The sequence below is a fragment of the Elephantulus edwardii genome, unplaced genomic scaffold (assembly GCF_000299155.1).
Source record: "Elephantulus edwardii isolate Elephantulus edwardi_28Jun2011 unplaced genomic scaffold, EleEdw1.0 scaffold00063, whole genome shotgun sequence".
Taxonomy (NCBI): Eukaryota; Metazoa; Chordata; class Mammalia; order Macroscelidea; family Macroscelididae; genus Elephantulus; species Elephantulus edwardii.
Genome location: NW_006399813.1, coordinates 8,427,992 through 8,440,652, shown reverse-complemented (window position 1 = coordinate 8,440,652; position 12,661 = coordinate 8,427,992). Strand labels below are relative to the sequence as shown.

Sequence of the window (12,661 nt, the reverse complement as noted above, 5' to 3'; positions counted from 1 at the left end):
CCCTCTATAAAAGCAGAGCAGGCGTCTTGGGGCCGCGCAAACCCCCACCTTTTTTGGCCTCCACAATCCCAGGCTCCCTCCGAAAAGTCCTCCGCCTTTGAGACTAAGCTCACGTTAGTGGCAGCCAAGGAGGGGGCCGGCCCTGCCAAGACTGAGGAGGGAGGGGAGGGGAAAAAGCAAGAATCTTACACCCCCGCCGGAGGGGGCGGGAGGAGCGCGTCCCGGCCTGGCCGAGCAGTGTCTTCGGCTCGGGGCATCTGCTTGGGGAGCGGCGCGGGAAGGATGCTGGTCCGCAAGGGCGCGCGCGCGGGGCCCGGGCTGCCGCGGGGCTGGACCGCGCTCTGCCTGCTGAGTTTGCTATGTGAGTATAGACCGCGTGCGCGGTGCGGCGGGGCGTCCAGGAAGGTCGAGGCATCCGTGGGAGGTCGAGTGCCCAGAGATGAGGGACAGGGACCCCAGCATGCCCACAGTCGCGCACGGCTGCTCCAGGTTGCTTAATTCCAGCCCAGCCGGCCAGCATCTCACCTGGGAGTTGGTGGGAGTGCGAAGGGAAGGGAGCCCACCACGCGGGTGGGTGTGAATCAAGCACGGTGGTACAAACCGGCCTGCGCGCCTTAGACTTCCTAGGGACGGACAATAGACTTATTTTGAACTGTGTCCAAAACAAGCGGTTTGGAGATGCCAGTGTCTCATTGAGTTGCCAAAGGTGCGGAGCACAGAGCTGGAGAGGGGGAATAGGAAAGTTTTCCTGCTGGTGAGGGATCACAGAGCGGCGCCTGGAGGGTGGTGGGGAAGGAGCCCAGGTGCGGATGGCCCCCAGAACAGGGGAGGCTGAACCTGGAGCAAAGGCATGACTGATCTAGGTTATGAAAGGGCAGTACAAGAAAAATCCCTGCATTTACTGTCGGAAAGCTGTGTAAGTACAACTCCTCCTTTGGACGCCCACACCTACAGGCGCGAAGGTAATGGAGTTCTGGGCCAAGTCTCCATCTCGCACCCGACTCACATCCAGCCCCTCCCCTGAACTCCAACTTGTTACACTTTGGGGTTTTCTTCCCCCCCCCCCCCGCGCCCCCGCCCCGACATCTAAAGCACATGGACTGGTCAGAACAGCACCTCCACTCTGCTCTTGATAAAAAAAAAAGATACTCGGTTAGTTTTTTTAGTGGCTTTGTATGTGAGAATAGCGTTTTCTGTTTCAAATTATCTGATCTTGTTAGGTGTGGTGGAGTGGGCTCATTGACCCCACAGGACACAGTAGAACTTACCCAGACTGAATTTTGGGTTTCCCAAACAGAATTTTGTTTAGGAAAGCAGACCTTTTCTCTTATAGAGTGGGTGGGAGGTTCTAGCCATATTTCTTTAGGTTAACTAACAGCCAAGAGCGCAGCCACTGTGTCGCCAGGGCGTTGATCACCTGCACTTAGGTGGATTTAAACATTGTAAAGCATCACTTTTGCTGAAGATTTTGCTTCCACTTCTGGTCTTCTCAGTGCCCTACCTCACTGTACCTTAATGATCACCCACCATGGCCCCAAGAGAGTGGCCCCAGGCCCAACCGAGGAGGCCTCTGCTCGAGCCTGAGCTGCTGCCCCGCCTTTGGAACCACCCTTTTTGGACAAAGCTAGCCCTGGGCAGGAGGCAGCTCAGAAAGAGTCTCCGGGTGGACCTGTTTGGCAGCCCTGGGGCCTTGAGGCAAAAGGACAGCTGCCGCTGAGGTGTTGAAGCCCTGGAATGGGGTCTTTCCTGGACTCTGATATCAGGAGTGAGTTGGCTGGAGGCTCTGATTCTGATTGGATGCTCCCTTCTGCTTTAGCTACACAGTTTGTGATAATCTGGTCCTAGTCAAAGGGAGGCCCACCTTTTTCTTACTCCCTCAACTGTAGTGTCCCTCTCGCTTTGGTCTGCAGAGATGTGATGGAGGGGTTGTTAGCAGCAACTCCATCTCCATAAGATTTTGGGTGGAGAGTCCGAGAATTTCAGTGTCTCAGGTTAAGCGGTGAAAAGTGGAACATTGGCTCCATTCCCGACCCAGCCCAGCGGCTTGGACCACTTCATAACTTTATGCCCCAAGAAGTTCTAGGACTTTTTGTTGAGTATTGGGAGTTGTTTTGTGCCCTGGAACACATTGTGGGCAAAATACATGAGTGACTGGACTTTGAGATACCAATAAAGGAAACTTTTCAGAAAATTTGTGCTATCATTGTTGTGAAATTTAGGGCAGAAGCGTTCTGTTTCTCCCATCATCACTTTGGTTCACAAAGCACATTATTTTGGCGAGGTCTTTTTTTTCTCTATTCCTATGAAAAGGTGGAACAGGCATGAACATATCAGTCAACCAAGAGTGGGGTTTCTTTGTGGGGGGTGGTTGGATTCCAGACCAGAGTCAGGCTTGAAGTGGGGACTGCCACCAGGCTGCACCCCTATACTGCTTGCCTCATGGAAAGCTTTCAGGTAATTAGGAGGCCTGGTTTGCCAGGCTCATGATACCTCCTTCCTCCAAGTCCTGGGCGGCCTGGCTTTTCCTCGCCCCCTCACAACAACCTCCCCTCCTCTGGCCACACCCCTTCACATTCCTCTTCTTCCTTTGGGTCCTTCGTGCCTGTTGACCCCACACCCATATCCTGTCTGGGGCTACATGTAAGTGGGGAGAAAGAAAAGGGAAAAGAATTTTATCAGCTCTTTTCCAGAGGGGAGAGGACTCCACCCTTGAATCACAGCCACATGGAGACTGAGAAGCAGCAGCCTGTGGGACTGCTGACTAATTCAGTGGTCCCCAGTGCTTCCCCCCTTGTAGGGCCAACCCAGCTGGCACAGCCTGTTGAAAATGCATTTCCTCAGCAGCATTCCTGTTTGACTAATAAACACACAGGGGTCCAAGACCTCTGCTGCTTATCCCTCTGGCCCCACCTCCTGGGCCCCTAAATCACTTGTCCACCTCTCCTTCCTTCTCCAAGTCTATCTCCAAAAACTCAGAGCAAGAAGTTCCAAAGTACAGCAGATAAACCCAGACACTGAGTCCCACAAAAACAAATTAAAAGAACAGATTCCACTTCTTACCATTGCCAGACTTCCTTTATATCCTGGGCTGGAGGACCTGTGCTGCCTTGCAAGGTTAGATTGTTAGCCAGATCTCCCCTCAAGATACTTGGCCTCTGCCTCTCTCTTATTGACTTGGGTTGGTTTAATTAGAGTCTGGAGATTCAGAGCTAAAAATGTGGTGGTATGAGAAAAAAACAAGCCAGCCAGCTAACCGCCTTCCAAGAGAAAAATCAAACCTCCATCAGTAATAGTGACAAATTCACTGGCTGAACAAAGCAGGAAGCATGAATAAGAAGATAGAAAGAATAAATAGAATCACTAAACAAAATTAAAAAATAGTAGTTATTCAGCTGCATCAGTAGGTAGCATATGATCAAGAACCAGTGGTATTGAAGGAAGAAATCCAAGTGGTACAGAAGACATTGATGGACGAAAAGCTCCAGGAATTGACCGAATACCAGTTGAAATGTTTCCACAAACAGATGCAATGCTGAAAGTACTCACTCATCTATAACCAGAAATTTGGAAGACAACTATCTGGTTGATTGACTGCAAGAGATCCACTGCCCATCACAGAGAAAGACGATCCACTGGAATGTAAAAAATGATGAAAATAACATTAACATCACACACAAATAAAATCTTGCTGAAGATAATGAAAATACACTGACAGGGAACTGGGAGAAATGAAAATCCGATTCAGAGAAGGACTTTGAACGAGGAAAATCATTGTTGATGTCAAATGGATATTGGTTAAAAATACAGAATACCGGAACAATGTTTGCCTGTGTTTTATGGACTACGCAAAGACATTTAACAATGTAATCATAACAAATTCTTAATAACGTTGCAAAGAATGAGAATCTCAGAACACTTACCTGTACTCATGTGAAAACCAGCACATTAACAAAGAATAGAACTTGGGGAACCATGTGGTTTAAATTTCGAAAAAGTGTGTATCAGGATTGTATCTTTTCACCGTACTTACCCTGAGTAAATAATCCTGGAATCTATGAGATATGAAGAATGCAACATCAGGATTGGAAGAAGACTCATTAATGATTTCTTGATAAAGATCAGAGACTACAGCCTTCAGTATATGGATTACACCTAACACAAACACAAATCCTCACAACTGGATCGATAAACAGCATCATGATAAATGGAGAAAGGATTGAATTTGTCTAGGAATTAATTTTTCTTGTATCCACGATCAATGTCTGTGGAAGCAATAGTCAGGAAATCAGACCGTGTATTAAATTGGGCAAATTGGTTGCTAAAGTCTTTTATAAAATATTAAAAAAGTAAAGTTGTTACTTTCCTTTTGTTTTTTTCCCTTCAAGTTGTCTCTTCGAGAACTAAGAGGCCTGACTGAAGCCATGGTATTTTATATTGCCTCCTGTACATGTAAAAGCTGGACAGTCGAATGACGTAGACTGAGAAAGAATTGATGCATTTTAATTATGGTGGTATTGGTGAAGAACATTAAATGTGCTGCGGACACTGCCAAAACAAATATTAACAATGTAACCTATACTTGGACTAGGAGGCAGTCATCTTAACAGAGCAAGGAAACACTGCATGGTTCAAAATTGGGAAGGGTGTATGCCGGGGAGGTGTCCTATCTCCATACCTTTTCAATCTTTAGGCAGAACAGATTATCTGGGAGGCTGGGCTCTATGAGGGTAAGTGTGGTGTGAGGATTGGAGGAAGAATCATCAACAATCTGCGTTATGCAGATGACACAACCCTGCTTGCTGAAACTGAGAAGGACCTGATGCCTCCAATATGGATTGAGGCTCAATGTCAAGAAGACAAAGATTCTCACCACTGGATCAATTAGCAGCTTCAGGATGGATGGTGAAGAGATTGAGATTGTTCACAGCTTCAGTTTGCTTGGCTCCATAGTCAACAGTCTTGGCACCAGCAGCCAGGAAATTAAAAGGCGCATTGCCATGGGAAAGTCTGCTGTTAGGGACCTCTCCAAAGTGCTGAAGAGCAGTGGTGTCTCTCTGGAGACTAAGGTGCGTCTTATACAGGCCATGGTCTTTGCAATCACTTGTTATGCATCAGAGAGTTGGACAATGACTAGGGAGGATAGAAGGAGAATTGATGCCTTTGAGCTGTGGTGCTGGAGAAGAGTATTAAGGGTACCATGAACTGCAAAGAAAACGAACAGGTTCATCCTGGAGAGGCTTAACCCAGGCTGCTCCTTGGAGACAAGGATTCTGCAGTTTCATCTGACATACTTTAGACTTGTTGCAAGGAGAGACTAGTCCTTGGAGAAAGACGTCATGCTTGGGAGGGTGGAGGGACAGCACAGGAGAGGAAGACCCTCGATGAGGTGGATTGATTCAGTGACTGGGATAATGGTGAGTGTGTCAGAGACAGTGAGATTGGCACAGGACAGAGCAGGGTTTAGGGCTGTTGTACATATGAGTGAGTCACAGGCAACTCGACGGCACATAACAACAACAACAATCTGTGCTGGAAGATTTGCAGCCAGACTGCTCTTTAGAAGAGAGGATGAGAGTTTATCTCGTGTACCTTGGTTATCTTATGAGGAGGGAGAAGGATACTATGCTTTGTAAAGTGGAGTGTAACCAAGAACGACGAAGACTCTCAGTGAGATGGATTGAAAGACAGACTGCATCCATGGTCAGAAACATAGCAACAGAAGTGAGGATCGTCCAGGGCCAGGCAGTGTCTTGTTCTCTTGAGGCCGCGATGTGTTGGACTGACTTGGCAACACCTAACAATAGGAAGAGAAAATCCTCAAAGTTGCCAGGGCAGAATTTTTACATTTTTCTTAGCTTTGACTTTTTTAATGAGAACATTCTCTTCCATCCTAAGCTGAGAAATAAACACACAGAATCTATCCTTTTTACTCCCCAGGGCCCCCAACTTTATGCTCAAGAGAAGGAAGCATGCATCTTGGGAGGATGGAAAGGTGGTCAATTAGGGATGCATAGAAATGTGTGCCTACTATAGTACCCACAGGCTGGAGCCCACCAGGGCATGAATCACTTCCCTTCTTTTGCCAAGGAAAAAGGATTTTGACTTAACTGGGAAGTCTGTCCTTTCCTGCTGTGTGCCTGCACACACCCACACCCAAACCTACACACAGGGTAACTTCTAAGGCAGTGGCATTTCCAGGGGATGATGCTATTGTCTAAGAAAATGCTTTAGGGTCTCATCAGCTCCCACAACCTAGGTGGGCAAACTCAGGATGTGCAAGGGCTGAACTGCTGAACATGAGAAAACAAAGTGGAAGTTTTTGTCTGGATGGGACGAGGAAGACTGTTGGAATCCAGAGTCCAGGAAGAGAACAGAGAAGGAAACAGAGGTTCCCAGAGCAAGAAAGGAGCAAAAGTGGATTCAGGGCGGGGGTGGAGAGGTGGGGAATCCATTTAAGAAGAAATTTCCTCTTGTCTCAAAAAATATACTGCCATTAAGTTGGAAACAATTCATAGCTGACCCTCTAGTGGGTTTTTGAGACCAAATTGCATGAGAAAAGATTTTCTATCTATCTTCTTTAGAGCACCAAAGAGGACATGGAATTCTTACCCCTATAGCACAATGGTTAGCACTTGGCTGCTAACCAAAAGGTCAGTGGTTTGAACTCACCAGCCTCTCTGCTGCAGAAAGATATGGCTTTCTGTTTGCTTAATTATTACAACCTTGAAAACCCTGTAGGGCATAGTTGGCCACCCTGCCCTGTGTGGTCCCTGTGAGTAGTAATTGACTTGATGACCATGAATTTAGGTGTTCTGAAATATCTCCTGTTTCAAGGTAATGCCATGATTTCTTCTTCGCAGTGCAGAAGTGCCTCTTGATAAGTATGTCTCTTATCATCATGTTAAACTTTTCTTGAAAATCAGCCATACACACACTTCTATATTTGTGCTCTGATGGTATAAAAGCAAAGGTGTTTAGCTGCCTATGGTGAATCAGTGCACAAAAAGGAATAGGAATTGGTGCAGCTGAAGGAGCAGGGAGACATGTAGTCTGGAAGATGATGAGACTGGAAGAAAGCAGAGCCTCCCAGGATCCCTAGGATCACTTACTGTGGGTTTCTACTCTAAGTGAGGTGGGGTCCAAGACAGCAATTTTTGAGTATTTGCGAGACGGCTCAGTACAAATGCCAGTCATCTGAGCGCATTCCATTTCCTTATACTCACACCTCAGTGCAGCCTCTTAGGAAAGCAGAGAGGCCTGATGCTTAGGAAAGCATCAACGCCTTTTTCTTTGTTATTATCATCCATGATAACATGAAATTCATGGTAGGTCCGAAAGATAGAAGAGGATAGAAGGGACCCTGAAGGGTGAGGCTTCCTGAACACCTACTGAAGTAGCTTACTCCAGTTTGCAAAAATAACCCTTCTTCATTTTGGACTTCTTTCTCTTTGTATTACAACAGCATCAGCACTGTCTAGCCCTATACCATCCTATTGGTCGCCTGCTGAGCTATTGTAATCCACAGGGTTTCCATTGACTGGTTTTTCCAGAAGCAGATAGCCAGGATTTCGTCCTAGTCTGTCATTCTGGAAGCTCGGCTGAAATTTGTTCAACATCATTGCAATATGCAGCTGCTGCTCAAAGATAGGTGGTTGCTATGCATGAGATACGTTGGGCTTGGAACTCAACCTGGGTCATTTCCATGAAAGGGAAGAATCACCATGGAATCACTACTGCCTCCATTACAGGGTTAAGCGTGAGGCTGCTAATTGAAAGGTGCATGGTTCAAATCCACTTGCCACCACACAGGAGAAAGGTAAGACAGCCCGCTCCTGTAAAGAGTACAGCATTGGAAACTTAATGAGGGTTGTTTTCTACACTGGACACTGACAGTTAGAATGGATAATAGTGAGTGTGATTTTGGTTTGTAACTACTAATCATTGGGTCTAATTCTGTTCTTTGTATTATCCTATGATTAATCTGCTGCTTCTTCAAAGCATTCTTTAAAGACCATCCTAATTTTCCCTACTAAATTATAAGCATTTTGAGGGCCAGGATTTATTTCTATCATAATGACACTGGCACCTACCACAGGGAAGGAATCATCTCTTATTTTGCTCTCCACAGTACAATCCTTTGACCCATTGAGCACAATCCTTTGACATAATTGTTGTTGTTTAGGTGCCACTGAATCAAGTACAACCCAGAGTGACCCTCTAAGAGACAGATCTGAACTCTGTCCTATCCTGTACCATCCTTACAAGCTCTGACATGCAGTCTGTGTCCTTCCATCTGGTTAAAGGCCTTTGTCTGTTTTGCCAGCGCTCCACCTCTCCAAGCATGTTGTCCATTATTAGTACTTAGTACTTGACATCATTGTTGTTGTTGTTGCTGTTATGTGCCATTGAGTTGGCTATGACTCATAGCGACCCTAAGTACAACAGCCCTAAACCCTGCTCTATCCTGTGCCAATCTCACTGTCTCCAACACACCTACTCCCATTACCCCAGTCACTGAATCAATCCACCTCATAGAGAGTCTTCCTCTCTCTCTCTGTCTCTCCACCCTCCCAAGCATAATGTCCCTCCCCAAGGACTGGTCCTTCCTTGCAACATGTCCAAAGTATGTCAGAGGAAGCTTCAGAATCCTTGCCTCCAAGGAGCAGCCTGGTTTCATCCTCTCTAGGTAGAACCTGTTTGTTTTTCTAGCAGTCTATGGTATATTTAATAGTCTTCTCCAGCACCACAGCTCAAAGGCATCAATTCTCCTTCTGTCATCCAGCTTTCAGAGGCATAGCAAGTAATTGCGAAGACAATGGCCTGCATCAGGCACATCTTAGTCTCCAGGCTGACATCATTGCTCTTCAGTCCTCTGAAGCAGGGACTTCGGAAAATTAACAATATGTGACATGAATTTTGCAGGAAGTTGTTTAATCCCCCCCACCCCCATTTCATCTTTTCAATTCAGGAATTGACAAACTTTCCTCTGAAAAGGGCCAGATAGTAAATATTTGAGTCTTTGGGAGTTTTCTGTGGTCTCTGATGCATGCTTTACTTTGTTTTCTTTTACAACACTTTAAAAAATGTAAACATGGTCCTTAACTCACTTTCCAAACCAGCTGCAGTTGAGTCAGTTCTGACTCATGCCAGCTCTGTATGCAGAGCAGAGCTGTGTGTTGTAGGGGATTCAGTGGCTGTAATCAGATTAGAGGAAGACCCTCCACGAGATGGACCGACCCAGCAACTCTGACAGTGAGTCCGAGTATATCAGAGATGATGACGATGGCACTGGATAGGGCAGGGTTCAGATCTTTTGTTCATAGGGTCCCTTTGAGTTGTAGTCAACTCCACAGCTCCTATCAAGAGCACAACAACAATCGTTTGCAAGTAGATTAACACACTTCTTCCAAGGTGCCTCTGGGTGGGTTCACCAGTCTTTCAATTAATAACTCAAGTGCTTAACGCCTTTGTTCCATCTACGTGCTGCGTAGTTCACTAACCCACTGTCGTTGAATCAGTTCTAACTTCCAGCAAGCCTATATAAAGAACAAAAAAGTAGAACTACTTCCTAGAGTTTCCAAGGCTGCAGATCTTTATAGAAGCAGCCAGCCGCATCTTCCTGCCATGAATTAGCTGATGAGTTAAAGCCACTGATCTTTCTGTTTGCAGCCGAGTACTTTTAACCTCTGTGTCCCTGTGTCAACAGGGCTTCCCCAACTTACAAAAAAAAATCCCCAAGATATGTCAAAACCCAGTTGTCATTTGACAAATCTGACCTAGATGAAATGCCTCTTGACCCTAGGACATGATTTGACTTCTAGAATGTACTTAATTCTGGTAATCTTTCCATGGGCACTCCCTAATTTGATAAATCTCTGCCCCAGATATAGAATTAGAAGGAGACTTCAGTGTCTGAAGGTGGCCAGTGGGAACACACCCAGTGAGTGCATTTGCCTTTTGGTCCAAGAGCTTATTCTGAACTCTGTGCCATGCGCCAAGACTAAAACAAAGGAGTGTAAGAGATGGTTCCGGCACTCAAGAAATTTATAATCTGAATGAGGTGACAAGGCCAGTACTCAGGAAACAGCATGTATGATTTGTTGCCCATTGAGTGGTGGAGATAAGTGTCTTAAACACTCCCAGAAGCAGAAGGAAAGGGGCATATGATACAGATAATCTCTATTTCTTGAGCATTTACCAGATAGGCTAACTGTTTTACATCCCCTTTCTCAGAACAACTAGGAGGAAGGGACTCTCCTCATTTTGCAGGTGAAGTTTTAGAAGGTTTCAGTAACTTCCCAAGGCTGCTGGCGAGAGTGTGGTAGAGAAGTGCTGGGATCCACTGTGCGCATGTGCGAAGGTTGAATCTTCCCTTCTAGGCTGCACTGTTAGTGGCCGTGGATTTGTTTCCAGCTCACAGTGATGAATAACAGAACAAAATTTTACCTGGTCCTGTACTTTCTCTTTGTTGTGGTGTCAGTCTGTCTCATTGAGGGTTTTCCTCATTTTCGTTGGCCGTTTGCTTTATTACATGTGATGTCCCCTGCAACACAAGAGGCAGAGCTGTGCTTCCCAGTGTGGCGATCACGGCCCAAGATGCCCAGGATTCGCTCTAAGAACTCCTCTGGAGCTAAGTTCTAGAGTTGGGTTAGCAGAATGGCACTGGCTATTTACTGCCTCTGAAAACCCCATGGAGGGTCAGCTAGGGGTTGGATCCAACTCAATGGGACATAACATCTAAGAACACAGAGGGGCTAGGCTCAGGGAACACAACAGCACCAGGTAAAACTAAAAATAAGGGAGAAATAAGACCAAGTATAGAAAAATCAGTCTCTTGAAATATGGGAGCTTAGTTACTCAGATAGTAGGGCATTCAGGATTCCTGAGGATTTATAACTCTCCTTAAAGACCAACAAACAAAACCACCTTTGGTCTATTAAGTACAGAGAGAAATTTATTTTTCTTTAATCTAGTTCTCTGCCTCTTTAACAATTTTTTTTAAAGAAGACTAACTTTCATGACTCAGATGTGTCATGAAAATAATTTGGTGATGATACCATTCAGTGACATCCTTAACATGTAAGGTGCGTGTGCCCATTTACTCCTACCATAAATGATTCCAGACTCGTGTGGGTTTTGATACTTTTCAGCTATTGTTCCTCTTATTGTTTACTTCGAATAGTCCTCTCCTCTTCCTAATTTTAGCAGCTTTCGCTAAAATGTCACATAACCAAGTTTGTTTAGAGTTTTATGCAATACAGCAGTAACTGCCTCACAAGCTCGGAGCTTAGTGAGGAGTCCCTGGGTGGTGCAACTGAAAGGCTGGAGGGTCGAGTCCACCCAGAGTTGTCTCAGAAGAAAAGTCAGCTGATCTCCTTCTGAAATCAGCCATTGAAAACCCTCTGGAGTTCTGTCCTGCTCTGGCAAACACACAGGGCCACCAGGGGCTGGGTTGACTCTGTCAACTAGTTTAAAAATGGAATATATGGTTTTTACTGCATGAATTTTGTGACCTTACTTTTTGTTTGAATCCTCATTCTGCTAACTTTCTGTTACTTTGCTCCCTCTTATTAGCCTCTAAGCTCTGGACAGGTGTGTTGCAATTAAATAAGGTACCTAGGGGATACTGTTTAAAGGGCCGGAATGATAAGTAAACCTCAGAACACAGACTTTAATTTGATTTTAAGCTGTACCATCATGCTCTGGAGTAAAGGCTGTTCCTTCCACCATCAAGAATGGAAAGGAATTGATTTTATCGATTGTCTCATAGAATCTGACAAGCTCTCACTGGCTGGTAGTAGGCTACTGTTACTCCCCGATGGAGCCAGGGATCCAAAAGCTCAGATAAGAAAAGGTCAGCGTCTTATGATTTAATGCCATGGGGTCTGTGGGAAGATTGCCTAAAAAGAGATCTGTGGTCAGTGTTGGTTTTTAGAAATATTTCTCCACGACCGGTCTCTTCATGAGCACAACATGAAAGGAACTGATCTTTGTTTCCTAATGCTGCTGTAACAGAAATACCACATGGGACTGGCTTTAACAAACAAAGTTTTATTTTCTCACAGATTAGGAGGCTAAAAATCTGAATTCAGACCATTGGCTCTGTAGAGTGTTTTCTCTCAGTTGGCTTTGGAGGAAAGTCCTTCAGCTTCGGCTTCCTGGATCCTTGAAAATCTCCACGTAACTTGGCATCTCTTTTACCCCATCTTTACTCTGTTTACTTCCTTGTTAAGTGCGTTTTAATATCTCTGAAGAGATTGACTCCAGACACACCCTACACTGGTCCTCCCACATTAGCATAATAAATACAGTTCTTTTTCAAATAATGTTATAACCACAGGCATAGAGGTTAAGATTTGTTAACTGACCCCCTGGCAGGTTGTCAGAGGCCATTAATCACTCCAGAGGAGACTCCATCCTTCTCCCAAGGAGCAGCTGATGGAATTCAAACCCTGAGCCTTTGGAATTGCAGCACAGCATCTTGCCATGGGGCCACCAGGGTCCCCCAATCATAGAGGTTAAGGTTTATGACACATATTTTTAGAGGACACCAGTCATTGCAGAGCCCGGCCAGAGATAGCAACCAAATAAAGCAAGGGTCGTTGAATTGATGCTGACTTCATGTCACCCTAGGGAACTCTGGTGGCCCAGTGGTACGAAG

General features: G+C 45.5%; 1 protein-coding gene across 1 annotated transcript in view; it reads left to right on the top strand.

Moving 5' to 3' along the window:
- The window catches only part of LOC102853458 (hematopoietic progenitor cell antigen CD34-like), a 167,073-nt gene that overhangs the window by 130,808 nt on the left and 23,604 nt on the right, over positions 1 to 12,661 (top strand). Inside the window, exon 2 of the mRNA XM_006888007.1 lies at positions 73 to 361. Coding sequence (XP_006888069.1) covers positions 73 to 361 — 289 coding nt within the window. The remainder of the gene's footprint in view (positions 1 to 72; positions 362 to 12,661) is intronic.